This window comes from Myodes glareolus, chromosome 11 (genome assembly GCF_982192425.1).
Source record: "Myodes glareolus chromosome 11, mMyoGla1.1, whole genome shotgun sequence".
In the NCBI taxonomy this organism is placed as follows: domain Eukaryota; kingdom Metazoa; phylum Chordata; class Mammalia; order Rodentia; family Cricetidae; genus Myodes; species Myodes glareolus.
This window is the reverse complement of record NC_142036.1, coordinates 15,935,806-15,961,507: the sequence shown is the minus strand read 5'-3', so window position 1 is coordinate 15,961,507 and position 25,702 is coordinate 15,935,806. Positions and strand designations below refer to the sequence as shown.

The 25,702-nt window shown below is 51.3% G+C and overlaps 2 protein-coding genes across 5 annotated transcripts in view; both read left to right on the top strand.

Moving 5' to 3' along the window:
• Positions 1-13,664, top strand: part of Traf3 (TNF receptor associated factor 3) — a 105,969-nt gene extending 92,305 nt beyond the window's left edge. For all 4 annotated transcript variants that reach the window (XM_085697968.2, XM_085697967.2, XM_048431342.3 and 1 more), the window contains 3 exons: positions 1,850-1,990; positions 6,948-7,122; positions 7,874-13,664. In XM_085697968.2, the coding sequence (XP_085554094.1) occupies positions 1,850-1,990; positions 6,948-7,122; positions 7,874-8,445 (888 nt within the window). In that variant the 3' untranslated portion in view covers positions 8,446-13,664. The remainder of the gene's footprint in view (positions 1-1,849; positions 1,991-6,947; positions 7,123-7,873) is intronic.
• A 4,166-nt stretch (positions 13,665-17,830) lies between these two features.
• Positions 17,831-25,042, top strand: Amn (amnion associated transmembrane protein). Its single transcript, XM_048431345.3, has 12 exons — positions 17,831-17,930; positions 18,443-18,561; positions 18,640-18,684; positions 22,939-23,035; positions 23,151-23,368; positions 23,501-23,638; positions 23,738-23,846; positions 23,936-24,018; positions 24,131-24,278; positions 24,352-24,529; positions 24,621-24,714; positions 24,799-25,042. Exons 1-12 carry the CDS (start codon positions 17,888-17,890, stop codon positions 24,907-24,909), a joined length of 1,383 nt encoding a protein of 460 aa, XP_048287302.3. The 5' UTR covers positions 17,831-17,887; the 3' UTR covers positions 24,910-25,042.
• Positions 25,043-25,702: the final 660 nt, after the last annotated feature.

Here is a 25,702-nt window from a genome sequence, read left to right as displayed (position 1 = left end):
TCCAAAGGGAAGAAAGTAAGAATACTTAGTACGATGTATGCATGTTACTGTTAGTTGCTTCTGCTCAACCAATACTTGATTGCTGCAGGAAAGTTGGTATTTTTTTTTTTTTAGAAATAACAATGAGATTCTTGTTAAAAATGGTGTTTCCACTTGGGGTGAGAATGAGAAAAGCCTGGAAATTCAATCTGGCATTGCCAGATGGGAATGATGGAACAGTAACTTCAGACGAGTTCTGTAAAACTGCTGTTGCCCTTCTTCATTGGCACAAGTTGGTACTGCAGGAGCTTATGGCCTTATGTGGTGGGAGAAGGCTGGAAAATTGACAGCTTCATTCGCTTATGAGACATGCAGCCTTGGTGTGCTCCATTTGTTTCCTTTCTGTTTTGTTTTCTTGGTTATTCGAGACAGGGTTTCTCTGTGTAACCTTGGCTTTTCTGGAACTCTGTAGACCAGGCTGGCTTTGAACTCACAGAGATCCACCCACCTCTGCCTCCCAAGTGCTGGATTTGAAGGTGTGTTGTTGTAGGGAGGCCCGGCCACCCGGCTATATTAGACCTGAAGTAATCTCATAGGAACTGTATTGATGAAATCACTGCTTGGTCCATTAGCATTAGCTCTAGCTTCTTATTGGCCAACTCTTAAATTTAACTTAACCCGTCTCCTTTAATCTGTGTATCGCCACGTGGCAGTGGCTTACCAGCAAAGTTTCGGCGTGTCTGACTCTGGCAGCTCCATGTCGTGCCTGTCCCATCCTTCGTGTCCCCCATCCCCCCCACCTAAGTTCTGCCCTATTATCAACAAGCCAAGGCAGTTTCTTTATTCATTAACCAATAAAAGCAACACATAGACAGAAGGACCTCCCACACCAGTGTGTGTAGCACACCTGGTTAACTTTAATGAGTTTTTGTGTCTGGGTCTCTTTGGGTGTGAGCTCCACCTGTTTCTGAGGAGTTGATGGACTAGCCCAAGGGGAGATGAAGTGCCGTGACAGATAGTGATTGTATGCATAGTGTGATGTTTGGGTGTGCATCTACTAGGAAATGGTTAAAACAAGCGAGCTGATAACCCTTTTTATATGGTGTGAACATTTCAGATCTGTCCTCAGCAGTTTGATATGCTCATTTCATTGTTAGCAGCTGTCACCATCTTGTGCAGATCTTACAAACAGTTCTTAAGTGGAAATTTTGTGCCTTTGACCAGTGTCTCCCTCATCTCCTCAGGCCCAGGGCCCCTTCCCTTTACTTTTGCTACAGCTTTTTGGTTCTAGTTGTGAAAATAGGCAGTATGTCTTTCTGTTCCTGGCCTGTTTCACCTAGTGATGCTCTCCTGGGACTAGCTTATTATTATTATTATTATTATTATTATTATTACTACTACTACTATTATTACTATGATTATTTCAAATAGACTATAACAGAAAGTATCAAGTACATTGCAGTTTTAGAGCAGATATGACTTTGTAAGGCCCATTTTTCAGGTATATACTCAGTGCTGTGCAAGCTGGATAAAATATAAAATTGTTTGTTATTATGTGCCTTGACCAAATCCAGAAGCTGCACTAGGGAAAGATTTGTTTTCAGTGAGCACTTTAAACACCAGCCCCTTGTTCTGAAATTCAGTTGACCCCTCTCAGGCATTCCTTACCTGCAGGGAGAGACAGAAATAGCTTGCAGGGTTCCCTGCTAGTTCTCCAGATTTCTACCTTTTTGTATGGAGGAATTTTTCTCCTGGGCTCCTTTTAAAGAGCCAGTAGAAAGCTTATGTTGTGAAAGTTTAATTACTATCATTATTGTTAATTAATATCAAACCACTTTTTGTTAAACTAATTGAAGAATTTCTTTCTCAGGTTTCCTTGCTGCAGAATGAAAGCGTTGAAAAAAACAAAAGCATACAAAGTTTGCACAATCAGATATGTAGCTTTGAAATTGAAATTGAGAGACAAAAGGAGATGCTTCGAAACAATGAATCCAAAATCCTTCATTTGCAGGTGAGCATCCTGCCTGGTGGCAGGCAGGCGTTACTCACTGAGTTCCTGGCAGACAAACCCTTGGCTTCTCTGGCTTGTGTGAAAACCCAAGGGCAACTTGGGTCTGCATGAACCTACCCAGGAAGCTGACCCAAATCCCTCTTTTGTGTCTTCAACTCATTGGAGAAAGTAAAACTTAAAGCCCTTGTCTTAAAAATTAGCTGTTTTAGCCCACCACCAGGCTATGGTGGCGCACTCCTTTAATTCCACCCAGCACTTGGGAGGCAGAGGCAAAGAGATCTTTGTGAGTTCAGAGACAGCCTGGTCTACAAAGCAAGTTCCAGGACAGCCTGGGCTACAAAGAGAAACTCTGCATCAAAAAGCCTGAATGAATGAGCAGATAAATAAAATAAATAAGAATTAGCTATTTCTGGATGGGGTGTAGCTCAGTGGTAGAGCGTTTCCCTAGCATGTGCAAGGCCCTCAGTTCCATTCCCACCACTCCAAAAAGAGAGAGTCTGTGCAAAATCTGTTTTTATTCCTATTTAAGATACATTGTTCATTAGTAGTGTGTGCCAGGTTTCACTTCCTAAAGTGAAATCAAGCCAAACTGCTTTGTTTTATACACATATCTAACTTTAGGTCACCATAATAATCCAAAGATACCCCCAAAACAACAAAGATAAATAAACTTGCAGGGCTTGAGAGAGGTTTCTGTGGCTAAGAGTTACTCTCTCAGAGGATTAGAGTTTGATTCCCAGAACCTTACAGCCCCATAAGTCCATTGCCAGGGACTCTGGTGCCCTCTTCTGGCCTCTTTGGGCATTGCATGCATGTGGCGCTGCGGGTCTTAAAGGAAATACAATCAAAGTGTGTGTGTTTGCATTTTGCTGGCCCAAGAAAGGTTGCTGTTTTTTGTTTTTTGGGGCTTTTTTTTTTTTTGCTGTTTTGTTTTGTTTTGTTGTTGTTTGTTTCATTGTTTTTCGCTACAGGGTTTCTCTGTGTAGTCCTGGCTATCCTGGAACTTACTCTGTAGACCAGGCCGGCCTTGAACTCACAGAGATCCACCTGCCTCTGCCTCCTGAGTGCTGGGATAAAAAGCACCAGCTGTCTTGAAGTGTTTCTTAACAGAATTTTAAAGGACAACTGGGTGTGGTGGCACATGCTTTTGATCCCAACACTTAGGCGACAGAGGCAGGGGGATCTCTGAATAAAAAAGATTATGTTTGGGGCTAGGGAGATGTGTCATGAGTACAGTGCTTGTCACACAAACTAGTCCCATACCTCAGAGCCTGGGTGACTGCTAGGTGGGCCTGGCCACCTGCCTGGTAGTCCAGTGCTATAAAGGCCCGCAGACAGATCTGGCTAGCTAGACTAGTCACAGCAGTGCGCTCTGGGTTGAGGTGAAAGAACTTTCTGAACAGAATAAGGTGGAGAGCAGTAAAGCAAGGAAGACTCCAAAAGTCGACCTCTGACCCTTGCACAAATCACCCTGCATATTCATATATCCCCCACACGTATACAACACATATATTCTAAAGGAAAAAGATGTGTTTGGGTTGTGACACCCACCCCAGTACTGGGGTTGAGCTCAGGCTCCTGAACTGACTAAACTGTGGTCCTGTTCACTTTGTGTTTTGAGACAGGGTCTCACCAGGCTGCCTGGGCTGGCCGTTAGCACACTTCATAGCCCAGGTAGGCCTTGCTCTTGTTCTCCTCTTTCTTCAGCCTCTTCAGCAGCTGAGTTTACAGAGCTCTGCCACACTAGCAAACCAACTTTTCTATCAAAACGGTAGCCTGGGGGCTGGAGAGATGGCCCAGTAGTTGACAGCACAGTTTGCTCTTCCAAAGGACCTGGGTTCAATTCCCAGCCCCCACATGACCACTCACAATCTATTGTAACTTCAGTTCCAGAGGACCCAACACCCTCATACAAACATACATGCAGGCAAAACACCAATGCACATAAAATAAAAATAAATCATTTTTTTTTATATGGTAGCCGGGCGTAGTGGCATACACCTACGGATAGAGGTGCTTGTCACCAAGTCTGACAACTTGAGTTCACGTATGTAGTTATGTAGTCCAGGTACCTGCAAGGCTCAGGTGGGAGGGACTCTCTTGAGTCTGAACAGTAGCATCATGTGATCTGTGACTCAAAACAAGCCAGCTGGTCACAAACTGAACTGAACCGCATGTCCTGCTGCAAGTTGCTGAGTCCTTGCAGTAGGGCTCAGGTGAGCGTCCACAGTCCACATGGAACACCACCATGCTCTCACTTAGCAGGGTTGTGTTGTCAGGGCCTAGTGACCTGAAGGTGACAAGATATACCAAAGGACATTCACTGTAGCCCTGAAGTTCATATAGCTCTTCATCTGTGTCTCTAAGAAACAGGCACTAAATCGGGGCTGTTTATTCTGTGTGCAGACTGCTGCTTCCCAGCTTCTGAACTTGCAAATTAAACTCCACACCTGCAACCTGCTCTTAGAACGTACATTTATAGAAACATTGCACTGTCAGAGTGTTCACCAAGGCACTTCAGGAATTAAGCCACTAACTAGTTCCTCACATGCTCACAGAGAAGGCTTGACACAGACCTATATTCTGCCTTGAATCTGTGTTGGTTTTGCAAGAGAAAGGTCTATCTGAAAAATAAGACATCCCTTGCTGGGATGCAACTCCTAATTTGTTTGGGTGTGCCCATTTGTATAGAACATGTACCTATATACAGAATATGTGCCTCTGTCTCTGCAAGGTTTACCAGGTGCCGAGGCAATGCCCTGTATTCATTGGGAGACCTTCATGGCCAGTGCAGTGGCCTTCCTATGCATGTTACTAGTTATTGGGGAGAAGCACCTCAGGGCCATGGAGCTTAAAGTGATTAAATGACTTGTGCTAGGCCATGCTGCAATCTCTCTTGGTCCTCTAAGTAACCAAACATCATCTTTCCCACCTTGGTCAGGCTTTTTCTTTTTACCAGGACCCATAATAGCTTACTTTATGAGGGCAGTTCATTCAGAGGACCAAGACTGTGGGTGTTCGTTAAAGTCAATACAATTGACTCCCAGAAAACAGGATTTTTTTTTAAAGCTATGTCAAATTGTTACACAGAACCATCCAGTACAGGTTTTGTTGTTTTTTTTTTAAATAAAAAAATATTTTTATTTAAATAAAAATATTGTATTATGTATACAATATTCTGTCTGCGTGTTTGCCTACAGGCCAGAAGAGGGCACCACACCTCATTACAGATGATTGTGAGCCACCATGTGGTTGCCAGGAATTGAAGTCAGGACCTTTGGAAGAGCAGGCAATGCTCTTAACCGCTGAGCCATCTCTCCAGCCCCCGGAAAACAGTTCTTATGATTGTACATTCTTGTTTAAAAGAGACAGAGGTCTGGAGCAATGGCTTAGCTTACAGCCAAAAATAAGATAAAGAGACATTCACATAGCAGGTTTTTTTGAAGATTAAAGACATCTGTGCTGTATGTGGGGGTAATATATGTGCACATGTGCGTACGTATGTATGCCTATTGCCAGCTTTTTATATGGATGTTAGAGATTTGAATTTATGCCCTCTTGTTTGCACACCAAGTGTTCTTACCTCATCCTTCCTAAATGTCAGCATCAGGTTTCCTGGAGAGAGCCAGGGAGATTTGCATCAGCCTTTCACTCTAGTGAGAGAATCCAGACCTGCCTTGTTTGTTCCTTCCTGGTTGGTGACAGCCAACAAAGGTGCCGACACCCAGAATTTCAAATATAGACTTCCAAAAGAAGAAGTGAAGATGGTAGGCTGTCCCTGGGGCTGTCCCCTGAGCACCCTGTGTGACCAGCAGCTTCCGAGCTACTCTACTGCCTTTGGAGGTTATTTGCGTGAATAGAAACTCTTAGGATCCTTGGCTCCGTCACAGGAGGCAGACAGGCTGGAGCACGGGCTCTGTTACCCTCAGAAGTGGAATGGTTTGTTTCTATACAAAGCTTTTCCGAGTTACTTAAGACAGTGCAAAATTGGCAGGCCCTGGGTCAAGACAGTGTCTCTACATGCATATGTCCTGGTGCCCCTGAGTGCAGAACCTACTCTCCTGGGCCAGCCCACTTAGCTCTTCCTAGGCCTAGGCCCTGTACGTAGCAAGCCTTCTCTCGCCAGCACTCAGGGCCTCTGGTAGAGGTAGGATAGAAGGAGCGCTTTCTTTTTGTGGGCCTTGGCAGTTCTAGCGTTCCTCTCTGTAATCATAGAACAGAAGCAGCATGTCTGTTCTCAACCAGGCAGCAGGGTAGGCAGACAGTGCCAGATCATTATAACTCCATCATCCTGAACCTGATTCCCTTTGATTGATAGGAGCCAGGGGTCTTGGGCCTTGAGAATATTCTACTACTTAGACAAGCTTTGACCTCAGTCCCTTCTTCTCTGTGCCTGTGGCAACCTGTGGTGCTAGAGGTACAAGTGGATTCAAGGTATGAGGCTTTCGGCAGTCTGGTGGACAGGTAGGGAACAGCTCTTAGTGTGAGGTCAGGGTCACTGCCAGAGTTCCGAAAGGAAAGTCGGTGGCAGTCATGCAATGCCTGGATACAGGTCTGTGACACAGGCAGTTTGTCATCCCAGAAGAAATAACCAAAAATGGGGAGGCCTGTGTAGGAGCTATGGGCAGGAAAAGGAAAACTACTTCAGGGCCACGTGCACACTTATGATATTGGGTATTGTTCCCTTTCGTCTGATCCAGCCCTGCCCTTGTGATGACTTTTAAAAACACTGCAGACTGGATGTGATGGCACGTTAGCCTGGTCTTGCATGAGACAGATCACCATCTGACTGCTTCCAGCTCCACTGTGTTCTGCACAAGTGCTTATCCCCAGGAGACTAGTGGTCTCAGCCAGTGGGTGCACAGTGATTGACGGCTCCACTTGGCATTTGGGGGTGACAGCACAGCATGCCCAGAGTTCTAACTGGTTTTCACCTTTAACCCCTTTGGTCTGGAAGCGAGTAATAGACAGCCAAGCAGAGAAACTGAAAGAACTCGACAAGGAGATCCGCCCCTTCCGGCAGAACTGGGAGGAAGCAGACAGCATGAAGAGCAGTGTGGAGTCCCTCCAGAACCGTGTCACTGAGCTGGAAAGTGTGGACAAGAGTGCCGGGCAGGCGGCTCGCAACACAGGTGAGGTCACTGGGTCTGAGGTAGCTGCTCCCACTTGCCCCGGCACTGCTGCCTCAGGAAGTGGTGCATCAGGCGCAGCACACGCAGCCTCACAACAGCCCCTTGAGGCACAGGTGTTGCGTGCTGAGAGTCCTCCGGCAGAGACAGGTGTTCTCTTAGGTTTGTCCTTCCACAGGAGTCCCAGCATGGCAGGGTGCACTGCCCTCCCTTAGAGAGGCTGGACCACAGCATGTCAAGGCCTATTGGTCAGGGTGCCACAGACACACTCTGAGGCCCAGAGACAGGAACAGACCAGGCAGGGGAGGTGGGCCGCCTATTGCCCAAGTACCTCTATGAGCATGTATGTGCTCTGAGCTGTGAGTCTGGATGGGTGCAGGGGTGACTTCCATGAAAGGATTAGAGAGTAGGGGTCGGTTATTATGCTGCATGGGCTGATTAAGCAGATGGAAGGCGTGTGGTTAGAATAGAATAGGAGACTGCTTAGACCTAGAGCCTAGTGTCCCTGTGGATTCCAGGGCCATCGGACAGGGGAGTGTGGGCAAGTAGGCAGCCAGGCTCTGACAGCTGTGGCCTGACAGTTGGTACACTGGTGGCTACCAGAGGGGAGGGGAAGGAAGAGGTAACACTTTGCATGTGTCTGCCGTCTGCAGTGACGGTGACATCTGCGGGCTCCTGTTCCAGACACTGATACATATGCGCTTCTCTGATGTTTGCATGTCTCCTTTGCCAAATGTTTCCTTGCATGTGGCAGGCCTGCTGGAGTCCCAGCTGAGCCGGCATGACCAGATGCTGAGTGTTCATGACATCCGCTTGGCCGACATGGACCTGCGGTTCCAAGTCCTCGAGACCGCCAGCTACAATGGTGTGCTGATCTGGAAGATCCGTGACTACAAGCGCCGGAAGCAGGAGGCTGTCATGGGGAAGACCCTGTCCCTCTACAGCCAGCCTTTCTACACAGGCTATTTTGGCTATAAGATGTGTGCCAGGGTCTACCTGAACGGGGACGGAATGGGGAAAGGGACACACTTGTCACTGTTTTTTGTCATTATGCGTGGAGAATATGATGCCTTGTTGCCATGGCCATTCAAGCAGAAAGTGACACTCATGCTGATGGATCAGGGGTCCTCTCGACGTCATCTGGGAGATGCATTCAAGCCTGATCCCAACAGCAGCAGCTTCAAGAAACCCACTGGAGAGATGAATATCGCCTCTGGCTGCCCAGTCTTTGTCGCCCAAACTGTTCTAGAGAATGGGACGTATATTAAAGATGATACAATTTTTATTAAAGTCATAGTGGATACTTCGGATCTGCCTGACCCCTGACAAGTAACTGGGGAGGTGGATTCAGCAGAAGGTAACTCCTCTGGGGGGTTGAAGTGGTCTGTCTTCACGAAGGTCCTCGCCCTCAGAAAGGACCGTGTGGAACAGGGTAAGCAGCCGGAGGAGGAGGAGGATGCGTGGCTGGCAGGAGGAGCCACACGTGAAAACAGACCCCAATGGATTTTCTAATAGACTAGCCACACTCACTCTGAAGAATTATTTATCCTTCAACAAGATAAATATTGCTGTCAGAGAAGGTTTTCATTTTCATTTTTAAAGATCTAGTTAATTAAGGTGAAAACATATATGCTAAAAAGAAACATGATTTTTCTTCCTTAACTTGAACACCAAAAAAGAAAACACACATGGAGGAAGCAGGACGTGTCAGCATGTTAATTTAAAAGGAGAACTTATGAAATATTAATACAATTCTGATATATTCATCCTAAAATTCAAGAGTGCAATCTTGTTTCAAATATAGTATACTGTCTATTTTTAAGGCCTCATCTGGTCTCTGTTTTAATAATTTGTTTGTCAGAAGGCCCTGAGTAGACATAAAGTCTCTAAATTCAGAAGTCATTTTTAATTTAAAGTTCTATAAGTAATTGTTACTGCAACATTTTGTTTTAAAACGTTGATAGACTGATATTTCTTGGAAGAAAGTGTAAAATATCAAACACTGGTTATCACTTGTGATAGGAAAGAGAATATTCAACCTGTCGTTATTTCTCGTTAGAAATGTAACCCTTCGATATCTGTCGTAGTTAGTGACACTACTTCACAATGACTATGAGAGGGACAATGCTCATGGATGCTGTGCATCATTTCAGACTTTAAATTGTTTTCACCCTAAAATAGGGCATTAGTTGAACTTTGGAGTTCTAAACAAAATCCTGTAGGTTTTTAAAATTCTGCCCCATGTTTAGACAAGCTCTCTGTTGCTGACAGCGCCAGCCTTGGCCTCCAGTGTCCAGTGTACGAGGATAGGCAGGCAACCTGGCTGCAGGAGGCCCCAGCAAGTGTTTCTCATCCTGTCATACTGCTGCATTCAGCTAATGATCTCCGAAAGCGACGTCTGTGCTCAGAGATGGTGGCATACGGTACATGTGCCTTAGATGTGACATGCTGCTTCTTGTCCCTGGGTTTGCACTCCCCATGATTCTAGAAGGTAATAGTTTAACCAGATCTTTCTCTCTCCACCACCAGACCTTTGTGTCTCCCAGGGCCCTCAGACAACTCCAAACCTGCCTGGGGAAGCCAGGCCTCCATTGGCAGCTTCTGGAGGCTCTGCTGCTAAATATTCACAGATTCCAATTATAGGTCCCCAAGAGCAGCTCAGTCCCACCCCAAGGGAAGGAGGTGTGGGCAGAAGCCACACCCTTCCAGGTCTCCACAAGGGCCCTGAAAACCCCCACAGCATGAAGGAGAAACCACCCTACCCTAAGCATTCCCAAGACCGGACCACTGGTCTAGGGGCCTGCGCAGGCTGGCCAGCAGCGGCCCTGGCCTCCCTGTTAGCAGGCTGGCCAGCTGATGCCCAGCCTGTCCTGTCCAGATGGCACTCTAGCTCACTGTTTACGTCTCTCGATGGTCAAACTGTGATAGAAGCCTGGAGCCCTGCCCCGGTGCCCCTTTTGCTATGCACCACACTTCATGGTGCTCTCACACTGATGGGTGCTACACGCGACGGGTGCTTCTTAGGCAAAACCAATGTGTGCGAACCACCACATCTGTGCCACTTGCCCAAAAGGCGCGCCCACAATTGGCCAGCTGGGCCCGCGCTTCAGACTGCCTGCCTCTGGGCTCTCCCCATGGTCGCGCGGGGACAGCTGGGTTGGTGCCTGATGGCCTACCTTGTCTCTGGTGCTGCCATCTGTCCTGGGTGTGCCTTTGTCCCAGTGCCTGCTGGAAGTGCCCTCCTCCTGCACACCTGTCCCCGTGCTTCCACAAGCGACCTCCTGGTCTCCAGCACTTGGCTGCCCTCATGCTGAAACATTGGTTTTTCACCTGCTGTTCCTTTCTCCACTCTCCTGGGATTGCTTTGGGGTAAGTCAGTGGAAAGACTGCAGAGCCCATGCCCTCTCAGAGGTGCCGTCTTCTTCCTCCAGGCCTGTCCCCCCAGGGTTCTTCCCCAAAGACCTGGAGTTGAGAGGACTACCTGGAAGTCCCTAGCTGGCCTCAGGTAGCTTTTCCATGGCCAGGTATCAGCAACAGGAATATCCCTGCAGCACCCCTTTTGAAGAAGTCAGCGCAGTGCCAATAGGTAGAGGCCAGTAGCATCATGGGGCTAATAAGATCATGTCTTTAGGTTTAGACCCTGATATAAGGGTGACCCTGAGGTATCCTCAGGTATTCCCTTCCTGTTACTGAGACTTACAAGACTCTTCCTATGTGATGTGGGCCCTCCTGGCCTCTTCTGGGTACCTGCAGGATGTGAGTAAACTGACTAAGTAACTATTGTCCCTGGGATGAGGGTCCAGCATGTCACAGCTTCCTGTAGTGTGTCTCTTGCATTTCTTGGTAACAGTAGAATAGTGGCAAGCTTATACCCTTGTGCCCTGTCTCTTAATGTGTGAAGGACGTGCTGAGACACGTCTCCTGGGAGGTGTGGAACAGGTCACATCCTGCCTGGGTGTGCCTTGCTCTGCTCCATCTCAGCATTCCTTGGTGCCCCTTTGGTGCTCACCACCTGGGCCAGTTTGGGGCTGTGGTCTCAACATAATTGAGGCCATGTTGCCAGTTCTGGCAGCCAGCCCTCACCATTTCACAGGGTCCTGGCCACAAGAAACACAGGGTGGTCATGCAGTGCGTGTTCCTAGCTGTGCAAAAGTGTCAATTGCTCGTCCTTTAAAGGAACATTTGTTCCATGGCCTCCATGAGGAAATTGGACATAACTTCCATAACTCCTGCTTGCTTGGGGCTGTGTCCATACCTGCTCAAAACTGCCCCTGGAAAGATGCAGGCCATTAAGTGTCAGTGTGTCCTGAAGCCTAAACCATGACTTTTGGGAGTAGCTGGAAGCCTGTGTTAGTAACAGCCCAGGATCAGACTGGGACTACCTTCCTTGGTCAGGGAAAGAAAGGTAGCCCGAAGGGCCCTGGTTGGGTCTATCTTGCTTCTTGGGGACAGACAGACCCAACCAAGGCCATGTAACATGCCAGACTGTGGGTAAGCCAGCAGTGGGTGAGACGGCAGAGAGTGTGTGTGATGGGCTCATGGAGGAGAGTAGCACCCGCACCCAGGCCCACCTAACTCCGTTTCTGTAGAACACATGCTCAGCATTTGAAGGAGCAAAGGGCTGTTGAGAGGGCCTGCACCTCAGTCCACATCCATCTCCCCTTTTTGGAGTAGCCCGTGCACAGATGCACCGTGTCCCTAAGACAGCACAGCATTCAGCTGAGGGAGGTGACTGCCATCCTGCCTCCTTTCTTTCTCTGTTCTTTCTCCATTTCCTCCAAGGACTGGTACTCCAGGGAGCTATGACATGAAACACTGTGGCTTTGCTTCCTGGGCTGCCTCCAGCAGGGTCTTCAAACCCACCAGCACCAGATCCCCTTTGAATTGGCTTAATCTGACAATCTGTGGTTACTTCATAAGGACCTGGAGGTCAGATACAGTCCCTTGTGGGTAGCTGGTCACCTTCCCATACCTTGTTAGTCTGCCCCAGAGTCCCACCTGCAGTTGGGACCTGACATTAATGCTACCACTCTAACTGAGCAGTATATGGTAGCAGTCGCCCATGGCAGGCCTGACAACCAGTGGGCTGCGTCCAGTAAAAGAGAGGTGGTCTGGGCATGTCACGCAACAGGGTTCCTGGGTGGACTACTCCTGCCAGCCCAAGAGGAGACCAGGGGCCGTGCCAGTGCCAATAGAATGGCCCTTGCCTCTTCCCCCCTGCACACTGCCAAGCATTGCAGGGGCTATTGCCAAGACATTTCCCACCTGACAGGTGACAGGGTGAGTTAGTCCCTACCCTTCTATATGTCCCTATGCTTGGGACCATCAGTGGATGGAGAATGACTTGGTGGAGCTTAGGGTACTTTTTCTTTCTTTTTTACTTTCAATCCAGCCTTTTCCTGGCTAGACTGCAGGAGAGCTAGTGTGAGTTCCAGGCATGCCATGGTTTCTGAGTATGTGTGACAAATGAGGGTGTGTCCCCAAATCTTCTCAGACTAAGATCACGGTTTTGTCTTCCGCTTGCAAATACATAGCAGCTGTTTTCTCCAAACTAGAATGTATCCACAGGGCCTGGGTCAGGTGAGGTGGTAGTTGCCAAGTGACCCAGCCATCATTAACTGTCCCACTCCAGCTGGTGCTGGTTTCCATGGGCACCCTGGCATCAGGGAGCCAGGCCAGCAGCCCTTCCCAAAGGCCTGAACATATCCTAGCCTGTTGTCCACTTGGAGGGTTCCCTGCACCGTTGCATGGCAGATGGGTATGACCTACACCAAGGCAGCCAAAAAGCTAACCAGGCCCAAGCAACCAAGCAGAGTGACTCATTTCCCTTGCCACACCATGTCTGGAGTCTTTCTTGTGAGGTTACTGTGGAAAGGAGGTAACAAGCCCAGGGTTACAGTGCCACCCCATAGTCAGTGGTGACTGGCGTACACCCTTAGTCAAGTAAGATAACCTTCAAAGGCAAATAAATGACCTAATTGGAAAACACAAAAGCTGGCCTTCCTTCCAAGGATTTCCCCAAGAATCTGTAGGCACTGACTGAGGAAGTGGGGGTCAGTGCAGACTGTTGTGGAGTTGCGTTCTTTTCTCTGATGGCACGCCTCTTGTGTTCAGTTCTTTTACCCAGAAACAAAGACCAAAGAAGGTCAATCTCTCATTTGACTGTATTTTTAATCTGACTGTTGACACTTGCCGTCTGTAGTAACTGCTGGCTGTGAGGCCCCATCTTGACAGTCCAAGTGATTGTGACCAGTGATTAGTCCCGTGTTCTACCGCTCTTCTAAGAAACTGAGACAGTGTGCATTATTGCTCAGCAATAATCCTGTCACTAGGAGTTAGCAACATGTCTCATTTCCTGATAGCATTATGATGTTTCATATTCTGTTTACTGTATGTTATATGTGGTTTCATTTGGTATTTATTTGTTTTGAGGTCTTGCGATGTTTCTGTTCTGCTGCTAATAATAAAGTTTGTAAGACTGTAGAATGCAAAATTTTGCAATGCTAAAGTGTCTATTAGAGGAAAATAAAGCTGATTTAAGAGTCCTGCTTTCTCTCTCTCTCTCTGTCTCCTCTCTCTCTTTTCTCGAGACAGGGTTTTTCTGTGCAGCCCTGGCCGTCCTGGAACTAGCCCTGTAGATCATGTAGACCAGGCTGGTCTAGAACTCACTGAGACCAGCCTGCCTCTGCCTCCCAAGTGCTGGGATTAAAGGTGTGCGCCACTGCCCGGCAAATCCTGCTGGGCTTTGGGTTGGGTCTCCTCCAGCTGTTCTCACAAGTGGCTGAGACAGTTGCCTGGGGCCACCCTTCATTCCAAGATGCTACCATCCTGAGATACCAGAAGGTTCTAAGCAAGGCCTTCTTGCTCCTGTCATCCCAGATCTTGCCTGCAACTCACAAGACTGTGGATTGGTCCAGGGTGAAGGACAGAGCACCAGTGAGAACCAGATCCACAGGTACCAGGACTAGATAGGAGCTATGCCCAGCCTAAAAGGAGCCCATGTTCTGAAAGGTCTGTCTTAAGTGGAGAGCATGAGGCTTAGAGAAGAAGGCATGCCCCAGCTGCCTGGGGGCCATGCACTCTGTCCTAGACAACAGGACGATAATAATCAACACATCTAATTTTTAAAACCCCTGGAGAATTCAAAGCTACCTTCCCTGTCCTGTCCAAACCCTGCCACGGTAACTTCTCCATAAGTGCTTCTGGACCACCTGCAGCAGAACCCTGAGTCCTGGGAGCTGGCAGGGCTAGTGGGCCCAGGCTGAGGACAGGGATGACAGCAGGCTAACCCCTGGCATAGGGCTATCTCGGTCATGCAGACACACCTACACCTATGCTGTCAGGGAGCATGATAGCATTTGTCCCTCAGGTCCCATGTAGGGTGAGTCTTCTGGTGGCTTTGGACTGCTGGACCCTGCACCTCTACCCTTCTGGGGTGGAGCATACCAGCCAGGGTCATGACACTGAGCTTGTAAGGCTTGTCCTGTATGCCCCTAGCTCTGGAACTTGGAACTCTACCACTGAACTTCCCCACCTCTCTGGGGTCCTGAAGACAGCCCTGTGACCACACTGGGTGACCAGGACAGGACCTGCTCTGGGGCCGCTCCTCACTCAGATGCCACCAACCAAACTACTCCTAGCCAAGCAGCCTTTGTCCCTGCAGGGACCCCGCCCAAGGAGGGACAAAGGGTATTCAGGCCTGGAGACAGCAAGCCTGGCCTCCAGCTGTGACTTCCCCTGACCCAGGGACTTCAGACTCAATACAAAAGAACAGGGGGCGACAACTGGCCATGTGGCGGGGGGGGGGGGGGGGGGGGGGAGGACAAAGGCTGCTGGCTCCTCATCCTGAAACAGGCCAATGTCTTAATGGCATCTCTCAGAACAATACTCCTTGGAGCCCCCTGCCTCCCCACGGTCCTCTCCTACCGCTCACAGATAAAGGGGGCAGCAACCACCTAGTGCTAGCTGTGCCCTGGCTCTGGGACCGACTTTTAAGATGGAAGAATGAACAGAGACTGAGAGGGTTGACAGCTGCTCCCAGCATTTGAATCTCCACGCCCCCCCCCAAAGCTGTATCTAGCCCAATCCCAGCAGCAAAGCGCCTGCCTCTTCTAGCTCTTTGTCCAGCTTCTAGCCTCCCGTGCCCTTGCCTCGGTGCCTTGGTGGGCTCTTTATTTCTGCAGACATCTTTGTCCATCTGTCCCTTACTTACCCCTTCCTGTCATTCAGCGTTCCCACAACGCTGGGTAGGCCATGAGCTACAATGGCCAAGCACAAAACCAACTGAGAGAACATTCGTTACCGTTTGAGTGAACCAACGGGAAGCCTCATGGTGACTGTACCAGCGGCCTAGTGAGGGAGATGGCTTCCCTGGCGTGTGAAGGTTGACTGTGTACAGGTAATCTGACAGAGTGGAGTAAAGCCGAAAGAGCAACTGCCAAGCCCCTGGCTCCTCCCTTCCCTGGAGTAGCCCTGCTGTGAATACTCCTACTTTGCTTTCACACACTTCCTGTGAAGGTCCTGATCAGTTCACAAGTGTGTGTCTACATGTGCCTGAGTGCCTAGTAGCATGTTTGCAAATCAAGGCTATCTGTAGATTCACTGCATGCTAGTCCCGGCCATTCCTTCCTGACCCAGCCTTCCTGTTGCTACCATTTAGTGCCATCCCTTACAGGAAGCCTCTTTGCCCAGGTGCTCCCACTACCCTTCCCATGTGGTCACCAAGCGGCTCTGAGCACCAACATGGCCACTAGAGCTTGTGTCCCATGGGTCAGTCTGGCTCAGCAGTGAGGCAGAGCCCTTTCTGCCACTGCTTCCTCTCCAATGAGAAATACAACTACAGGCACCAAGAATGTGACCCCTAAGTTTCCTTTGTGGGTAACCTGGCTGGAGGCCAAGAGCAAGTCCCCCTCAACAGTTACTCCTGCTGAGCCAGGTGAACTGATGCCCTCTTTGAAGGCAACTGGACCAGGGTAAAGGGTAGACAGCTGATTCCCTGGCCAGTTTGGGCCCAACCTGAGTGTGGAAATGAGCGCCCCCTAGTGGATGAAATGCCTTCTGCATGGTCAGGGGTAAGGACCGAACTCTGGAGATGAGTGGATAACTCCAGGGAGGAGGGGTCGGGCAGTCCCAAGGTCTGAGTGGCTCTTCCATCAGCAGCCCTTCCTCTGCCTGCCATCTTCCCCACTCTGCCGCCCGTGACCATTCACTGGTGCGCCATTGCCCCAGCATCCATCCACCTGTTACCTCCAACACCCCTGCTGTGGCAAAACACCCAACAAAGGCGACCTCAGCAAAGAATGTGTATTTGGGCTCACGGAGCACATGACTGGTAAGGCATGGTGCATGTGGCAGCCAGTCATACTGGCCGTACAGTGGTTTGCTTCTCAGGATGCAGAGATTATTGCTGCCATTCAGCTTGCTTCCTTTGCCTTTGTGTTTAGTCTGGAACCTCAGTCCATGGGATTGTGTTGTCCATTTGGACGCAGGTCTTGCTTGCTTCTCTGGAAATACATTCAGACTCACCCAGAGGCGTTTCCATGGAGACCAGTTAGCCTGACAGTGAAGTTGAACCATCACACCCTGTTCATTCACCTTCCTTTGCTGGTGCTTTCTGCACTCATCCGTTTTGCCCCACATGGACATGCAGCTGGGCAGGGCTGGATCACAAGGGACAACTCCCAAGGTACATGTGTACCTCTGGACAGGGAGACGCTTCCAGTAGCTCTCATTGTCCCCTTTGCCCACCCTCCATCCTTTCAGCATCCCCCAAGCGACCCACCTCATCTTCTGTCCATTTCCATTTCCACCCATTCCCTATTTTTTTTTTTAAAAAAAAAGTCCCACCTCTCCTCCCCCTCCCTGTTACCTCGGCCACCTTCTATCCCATCCGAATGTACCTAACAACATCTTCACCCAGGGCAACAGCTCTTTGGCCCACCCCTCCTTCACAGCCCACTCTCCTCTACCCATCATCCCCACATAATCTATTCATGTCTGTTGGCATCTAGGCACACAGCCACCCTCCACTGTCCCCTACCCACCCACCCATCAGTCAACCACCCTCTGCCACTGACCTAGTTAGTCTCTCTCCAGACTCTGCCACCTCCCACTGCTCCCAGGCATAATACCGAGCACTGGGAGCCCCCATCTACCCCGTACCCACGGAAGCCCTGGCGTAGTCTGCAGATGGTTCCCCAACATGGGACACGACAAAGCCCCCTCACACTCCACCACCATTTCGTGACTGGCTGGCCTTTCGTTTTTTCATTGATCCTTTTCCATCCATTTTCCATCCTGCATAGTCCACCAGGCCCATCTTCTACCCACTCACCTTAACGGTCCATCTGTCCAGGAACATCACACTCTGCCCTACCTGCCGGTTCACCTTCAGAACCACTACACGTCTGCTCCTTGACAACCCTTTCTTTCCGGTCTCCAGCACTCACAACTGCTGCAGACCATGGACTCAGGCCTGGAGAAGATGGGCAAAGATGCCTGAGCCCCCAGCGTTATTGGCCACCTCCATGCCATGTCACAGGCAAAATCAGACCAGCACCCTCTTACTGGGCACTCAAGGCCCTGGGTCCTAAAGTGCGGATGCTGAGATCACCCAGAAGATTCCTCAAAGGAGCCTCAGGAGACAACTGGGCGGGTCGGAGGTAAATGTGTAACATCTCGGCGCCCCCTGCCCCTCAGCCCCGCCCGGTCACATGGGCCCTCGGAGCAAAGTCCGCATCTGCGACCTGAGAGCCTCGGCGACAGCGAGATGGGTGCTCTGGGACAAGTCCTGCTGTGGCTGCAGTTCTGCGGTAGGCCGGGGTCTGCGGCCCTGAGGCTGTTTCTCTAGGCCCGAAGGGTGGCGATCTCAGGAGAGGGTGGGAGAAGGAGGCGGCGTTCTCAGCCTGCCTCGATTTCCCTGTCCTCTGCCGTGGGCTGGTGCCCAGGAGAAACCGCAGTTCTGCCCTGTGGACCTCCAGTCCCTCGCGACTCCTCTGAGCGCAGTAGGGAAAGGGCCGCCGGTTCCCGGCTCCCGGACGCCTCTTTGCGCCCAGTGCGGACCCCATCCCGAGAAGTCAATAACGGGTGGACACGGGCGACGTCCCGTAGAAGGGCACGTTTGAGAGGGCTCTGCTGATAGGCTAGGAGTGCACCGGAGAACGCCACGCAATGGGGTGCTGGTTGTGCTGAGAGACCAGAACCCGGATCAGGGCCACCTCGGGTACCTGATCTGCACCAGGGGTGAGGGCATCGCTGCTGCGCGTGCTTCTCTGGAGGGCCGCCTTCCCAGAGGGAGGCAGACACTCAGCCTTCCTTTCTTTAGCACTGACTCGGGCCGCCTACAAACTTTGGATCCCCAACACCAACTTCGATACTGCGTCCAACTGGAGCCAGAACCGGACCCCGTGCGCGGGAGATGCAGTCCAATTCCCGGCGGACAAGGTACCTTGATGGGGACTTGGGGAACACTGGGGTGGGGAGGCCTGCCAGCTACACAGCTGACGCCGTCTCTTGCTGCAGATGGTGTCGGTCCTGGTGCGAGACAGTTATGCCATCTCTGACATGGTAAGGCTCGGGGTCACAGGGGGCATGGCTGTCATAGGATCGCCGAAGGCCCATTCCCAGGGCTCTGTGCGTCGCCACTGGAGCCGCTGGGTGGAGATATTCTCTGGGAGGGGGCATCAGAGAACACGTGGTGTCTCACAGCCAAGCCCTCCCCTAACCCCTGTCCTGAAGAACACGTTAGCAACCTGCCTGAAAAGCTAGCCCCCAGATAGCCCGGAGGGTTAGAAGCAAGAGGCTAATCAGTCCGCGTGTGCTAAGGCTTCAGTGCACCAAAGGTTGACGGCCTCGGCGACCCGCGCTCAATCCCTGTGGTTAGTTTTGTTTCTGTTTGTTGGTGTGTTTTTCTTTTTTTTTTCCCTGTATATGTGTGCAGTGTGCAGTGTGCACACAGGCCAGAAGAGGGCAGGGGTCACTTGGAGCTGGAATTACAGATGTTTGTGAACCTCCATGTGGGTAAAATTGAAATTTATGCCCTGGCAATGCTGAAGCATGCATGAGCAGACAGTATATGGCGGTTCTGTTGAATCTGGATTCTGTTCTGTTCTGTTGAACAATATGAGTTGGGTTTCGTATTCTAAGTTGATGAGGACAACTGACCAGGTCTCTTCCTTGCTGGGAGGAAGAGCAGGCAGTGCTCTTATCCGCTGAGCCATCTGTCCAGCTTTCCTGGGGTTCAAACTTGGGTCCTCCGGAAATACAGCCTTAGTCTCCAAGCCATCAACAACACCAAATCAAATGAAACTAAAAGAAAAATATTCCAGGGGCTGGAAAGATGGCTCCGTGGTTAAGAGCACTGACTGCTCTTCCAGAGGACCCGGGTTCAATTCCCAGCACCCACATGGCAGCTCACAACTGTCTGATGATCCAGTTCCAGGGGATCTGACACTTCACACCAATGCACATAAAATAAAACGTTAAATAAATCATTAAAAAATATTTTTTTAAAGATGTATTTATTGGTTATATACAACATGTTTACCTGCGCACCAGAAGAGGGCACCAGACCTCATTACAGATGGTTGTGAGCCACCATGTGGTTGCCCGGAATTGAACTCAGGACCTCTGGAAGAGCAGTCAGTGCTCTTAACCGCTGAGCCATCTCTCCAGCCCATTAAAAAATATTTTTAAAAAAAGAAAAAAAAAGAAAAATATTCCATGAAATATTTGAATCCCCACTTCAGCGCCAAGGGTTTGTTGTTGTTTGTTTTTGTTTTGTATTGTTTTTGGTTTTTTGTTCTATTTGGTTTGAGTTTTTTGTTTTTGTATTTTAGAGACAGGGTTTCTCAATGTAGTCCTGGCTATCCTGAAACTTATTTTGTAGACCAGGCTGGCCTCGAACTCAGCAACTGACTGCTTCTGCCTCCCGAATGCTGGCCAGCAAAAAGTAATGTTTTCTGTGGGTCAGGGTCTCAAGTAACCCAAGCAGGCCTTGAATTCACTCTGCTGACGAGACTGACCTGGGACTTCTGATCTTCCCGTCATGCCTTCAAGAGGCTGGGATTACAGGAGAGAACCACCAGCCACGGCTCAGTACCCAAGTTTGATGGCACCCATCCTGCACTGAATGCATGCTGGGACTCACGGGTGTGGCAGACCTCAAGGACAGTCCCTATCAGGGCTACAGTGAGGTTGCCCCGACTAGTTTAAAACACCACCTCTCTGGCCCCGGGGACATGCTATATGTAGAGGTGAGAGCTGTGCAGGAGCAGCGGCTGAGGGACGCCTCTATTACCACACCAAAGTTTTAAAACTCTGTTTCTGAAAGGGCTTCACAGCCGCCGTTCCTTTCTCCTCTCTCTCTCCTCTTCAGCACCCCGGCTCCGTGTGACCTACCTGGGGATGTCTACTAATGGACAAGGGCGTGGGTCACTCTGAAGAGGCAGAATGTCACCTCTATTTCTTGGAGTCCCCTCAAGCTCTCAGTGATATCCTGGCCCTCCCCCTTTACCACTCAGCCAGGGGGCTTCCTTGTGGTTCTGATTGTCACAGAGAACCTGTGTGCAACCCCCAGGACACTCGCATCTGAGGTGCCGAGTTCTCCGTTCTAGAGCAAGGGCTGTGTCTCTTAATATCTCCACCAGCTTCTTTCTTTTATGAATTTAAGACATGATAATGGCACATATAATCCCAGCACTCGGGAGGCAGAGGCAGGCAGATCTCTATGAGTTCAAGTTCAGCCTGGACTACAGAGCGAGTTCCAGGACACCTAGAACTACACAGAGAAACCCTGTCTCAAAAAACCAAAACAAACAAAAGCAAAAAAATTATATTCTACAGTTCCATTGGTTCTTCTCACATAAAAAATGGCAGTCATTCATCCTGTTTTTAGGTCTACTTATTTCTCTTTTTTTTTCTTATTGGACATGCTCACTGCTCTTATGGAGTTAGGAGCTGTTGTCATGTTGACTTGTTAGTGAAAAAGCATGTTATATTTCTCTACTGGATGTCATGCTGGCACTAAGTTGGATGACAAGCTTTAGCACATTGTAGAAATTCTATTGCTAACCACATGGTGGCTCCCAACCATCTGTAATGAGATCTGGTGCCCTCTTCTGGCCCGCAGGTGTACATGCAGGTAGAATGCTGTATACATAATAAATAACAAAGAAAAAAAGAAATTCTATTGCTAAAGATAACAGCTTTTTCAAAAGTTAAATAGGGTGTTGAACTTTTCAGGGTCTTTTCTGTTTGTTTTGTTTTTCGAGATGGGGATTCTCTGTGTTACAGCTCTGACTGTCCTAGAACTCACTTTATAGACCAGGCTGGCCTCGAACTCACAGAGGTCCGCCTGTCTCTGCCTCCCGAGTGCTGGGATTTAAGGCATGCGCCACCACTGCCCGGCTCCAACATGAGGTCTTGAAGCTCTCCCATTATTTCATGTTTATGCCTCAGTCTCCCCAGCCCTCAGATATGAATTTGGTACTTAGTCATCCACCATTCTCCTGGACTTCTTTCTGCCTTCTGTGGTGCCTGGACTTGGACACCTGTCACTGAACATCCTCAGCTGGATCAGTCCTGATGTTTATTGTTGGTTTGGTTTTGGTTTTTGAGACAGGGTTTCTCTGTGCTACATTCCCGACTGTCCTGAAACTCGCTTTGTAGCCCAGGCTGGCCTCGAACTCACAGAGGTCCGCCTGCCTCTGCCTCCCGAGTGCAGGGATTATAGGTGTGCGCCCCCACCGCCCGACCCGATGTTTATTTCATCTAGTGCTCACCCTCTATCTGGGGTGATTTTCCACATTCTCTTCATTCTTCCTCTTCAGTTCTGTTCATTTTCTGTGATGCTAGGCAGGTGCTACACCTGAGCTCTCCCGCAGCCCTGCTCTTTATGAAAATACATCCATTCACATGGGTGTATGTGTCGCCTCCTGTCTGTCTGTCCCCAGCTGTGGAGTCCCTTGCTTTCAGTGTGTTTCACCCTTGGTGTGGGTGTAGCTGCTCTGTGACCTCATCTCCCCTCTCTGGTACGAGCTTTTGGGCAGGTGTGAGGCTCTGGGAAGACCAGAGACCCCACCCTGTCCCCTCATGGGTACAAGAGCCTGGGTGGTGGCTAATGACTAACAGAACCTGATGGCCCTGCAGGGAGCAGCTCACACACGCCGCCACGCCCCCAAGCTCTGGGAAGATGGAGGGATGAGGGTCCCGAGACTCGAGGGACCGGGAAATGGTATATTCCCTTCCGCACAGTGTATTTCTAGCATAGACCCGAATTTGAGTGGCGAGGGGCTCCCATAGGGGAGCTATGCCACGAGATATAGGCACTCTTAAGTCCCCTGCCTTCGCCGGCATCCCTCTCCCCGCAGTTGAAACCCGTTCTCAGTAGCTATGGACATTTTAAAGTTTGGCTTCTAGGACCTGGGAGACCTTGTCTTATCTTTTCTCCAGGATGATGGGTGTTGGCAAATGTCACCTCCTGTCCCACGGATTCCCAGAGTCTCAGTTGTGTCCTGCTCCTTAGCATTGGACATTGCCCCCTGGCCTATGTGACCCTCTAGCCTCGGCTTCAGATCAGAGTTGGGGATCCTTTAGGCCTGGCACATGTGGTGCCCTGTGTACAACACCCTTCCCTTTTCTCTCCCTGGTAAGACCCAGCTCTTCCTGTTAGCCTTAGCCAGGTTAAGGTTTCCGGGCCCTGACTCTTTGACTAAGATCCCCGTCAACATCACAGCTTGGGTTTTCCTGGTGTCAGGGAGGTGTTAGTTGGGCTCAGTGAGTACCTGGGCCATGTGCCACCTCAGTCCGCGCCTCCCACAGCTCCTGCCACTGGACGGGGAGTTCGTCCTGGCCTCAGGAGCCGCATTCAGCGCTGCTGGAGTCGACTCGGACCCGGCCTGTAACTCTGGAGAGAAAGGTGAAGGGGGCGTGTCTCGGGAGCGGACCTCGAGGCGTGGCTAGAGTGGGCGTGCCTTGTAGAGCGCGGGGCGCCGGGCTCAGCGCGCTGCCTTAGTTGCTGCTTGCATCCATAGGCGCCCCGTTGCTCTTCCGAAATCCCGACCGCTTCTCCTGGCTTGACCCACACCTGTGGAGCTCTGCGACCCAGGCGAACGGCCACTTCTCCGTGGACGCCGAGCGCGTGCCCTGCAGCTACGACGATGTCCTCTTCCCGCGCGACGGATCTTTCCGCGTGGCGCTCGGCCCGGACCCCAACCCGGTGCATATCCGCAGCGTATCGGCCGTGGGCCAGGTGAGCAGGCGGGAGGGCTCGGGTTCCATCCCCTGTGCGCATCCCCAAGGAGTCCTACAGCTGCGCACGTGGCCCCGCGCACTCAGACTCTCTCCTCGCCTTCCTGGCCACCCGTGATGCCGCCACCCACAGACGTTCACACGCGACGAGGACCTGACGGCTTTCCTGGCGTCCCGTGAGGGGCGCCTGCGCTTCCACGGGCCGGGCATGCTGAGAGTGGGCTCCCAGGCCTGCACCGACGAGTCGGGCTGCGTCTGCGGCAATGACGAGGTGAGTGAGCCTTGACGGGGACAGCGCGATGTCCGCTTGGCCGTGGGGCGCGTGGCTGTCCCTGCGCTTTCCTGCACTCACCGCCGTGCCCCCACCCAGACGCTGCCGTGGATCTGCGCGTCTCTGCTGCAGCCCCTGGGCGGCCGCTGCCCCCAGGCCACCTGCCGCGACCCGGTACTACCCCAAGGACAGTGCTGCCACCTCTGCGGTGAGCGCCCCGCCCGCCCTCTAATGCGCTCCCAGCGGGCTGCCCTCTCCTACTGGGATCCACGGCGTTGACCTGTACTCCCGTTGCAGGAGCTATCGTGTCGTTGACCCACGACCCCACATTTAGCCTGGAGCTGTATCGAACGCGGCTGCTGGACCTCTTCCTGAAGCAGGTAACGAGACCACACGGAGGGTCCCGGCTGCTGGCAGCTGCGCCCGGTCTCTACTGCCCTCCCCCAGGGTCCAAAGCAGACCCCTCCCCCCATCAACCCTCTCCCTTCTCAGCCGCAGTACCAGGGCCTGCAGGTGGCTGTGTCCAAGGTGCTGCGCGAGGCCCACACCGAGATCCAGGTGGTGCTGGTGGAGACGGAACCCGAGACCGGCGCAGCGGGGCGGCTGGGCCAAGTGCTCCTGCAGGACGCAGTGGCACAAGGTAACCTCGTGCCCTTCCGCCCCTCCGCTGGCCCAGCTGGCCAGGCGCCGCCGCTGAATCGCCCTCGTTGCAGGCGGCGAACTTGGCATCCTGTCGGCGACTCTGCGGCAGTCGGGCAGGCCCGCGACCGGAGGCTCCGCGCTGGATCAGGACCGGTCCGGTGCCTGGCTGGCGAGTGGCGTGGCGGCCGTGGTGCTGCTGGCACTGCTGGGGACGGTGCTGCTGCTGCTGCACCGCTGCGGGAGGCTCAGGTACCCTGGCCCCTCCCGAGGGCGGGCTCCCAGGGGTTCCCAGAGGCTGCTCGGGCTGCCCCAGGGGTTCACCTGCGCCTGCATTCCGCAGGTGGACAAGGCATGAACAGGCTGAACCCGCATCGGCGGGACTGCCGCTGGGTTTCCGCAATCCGCTTTTCAATGTGATGGTCTTCAAGCAGGAGGTGAGATGGCGGCAAGAAACTTTGGGGGCCTTCCCAGGGGCTGGTACTGGGCACCGTGAGCCCCCTGACCCTGTAACCCTACAGCCACAGCCCTCAGTGGAACATCTCGGATCAGCCCAGAAGGTGGACATCGACACCAACTTCAGCTACTTCGTTAACCCACTCTTTGCCGGGGAGGCAGAGGCAGAGGCCTGACCTTCTCTTGGGAGAGTCTAGGCCTCCAACCCGTGGACTCTTCATCCCCTCTAAGACATGACTTCTCTTCTCATGACGAGGACAAGCCTACCTTGTCTAATAAAGGGTTGTTTTGGTTTTTGGTTACCTACTAGCATGGGTAGTCGGTCACATTTCCTACTTCTGTTTACTTGAGTTACGGGGATCTGAACTCAGGTCCTCAGACTTGATCCACAAGCGCTCTTACCCACTCAGTCACAGTGTTTTGTTTTGTGTGGGAGCTTCACCCTGATCCTAAGAAGGCATTACATTTCGGGGCTCAAGTATCTCCCTGCCTTAGCATCTAGGATTAGCTGGGGCTTTAGGTGTGGCCCCCTGAACCCAGAAGCTTCTCTTGGCCACTGATGCTGGGATGGACCTGTCCCAGCTGCTGACCTGCTCAGATTTGGTTTCATGCCAGAGGAAAGCAGGTGGTGACCTTTAAACCGTATCACTGCCTGGTTCGTTCTCACTATCCCCACCCCCATTCTTTGGTCTGTGTGTTGTCATCTCCAGTGATGGTGATGGGGGCAAGAAGCAGGGGCGGGGCTTGCTGTTTGTAGCCACACGGGGAACAGGAAGCTGCAGTTCACCTCAGGTTGCCCAGCGTTAGCTGACAGCGTGGTAGGAAACAGCAGTTTCGGTTCTTAGTAGTTTTGTGGGGAGACACTGTATGCGTGCTAGGCGTGGTGGTGCGGACCTGGAATCCCAGTGCTAACAGTGAGGCAGGAGGATGGAGAGTTTGAAGACAGTCTGGGCAGCACTGCAAACCTCT

Coding starts and splice junctions, on each gene's coding strand:
- Amn (XM_048431345.3), top strand. CDS start 17,888: ATGGGTGCTCTGGGACAAGTCCTGCTGTGGCTGCAGTTCTGCG. Junction 23,847..23,935: donor ACAGTGCTGCCACCTCTGCG/GTGAGCGCCCCG, acceptor CTCCCGTTGCAG/GAGCTATCGTGTCGTTGACC. Junction 24,530..24,620: donor CACCGCTGCGGGAGGCTCAG/GTACCCTGGCCC, acceptor TGCATTCCGCAG/GTGGACAAGGCATGAACAGG.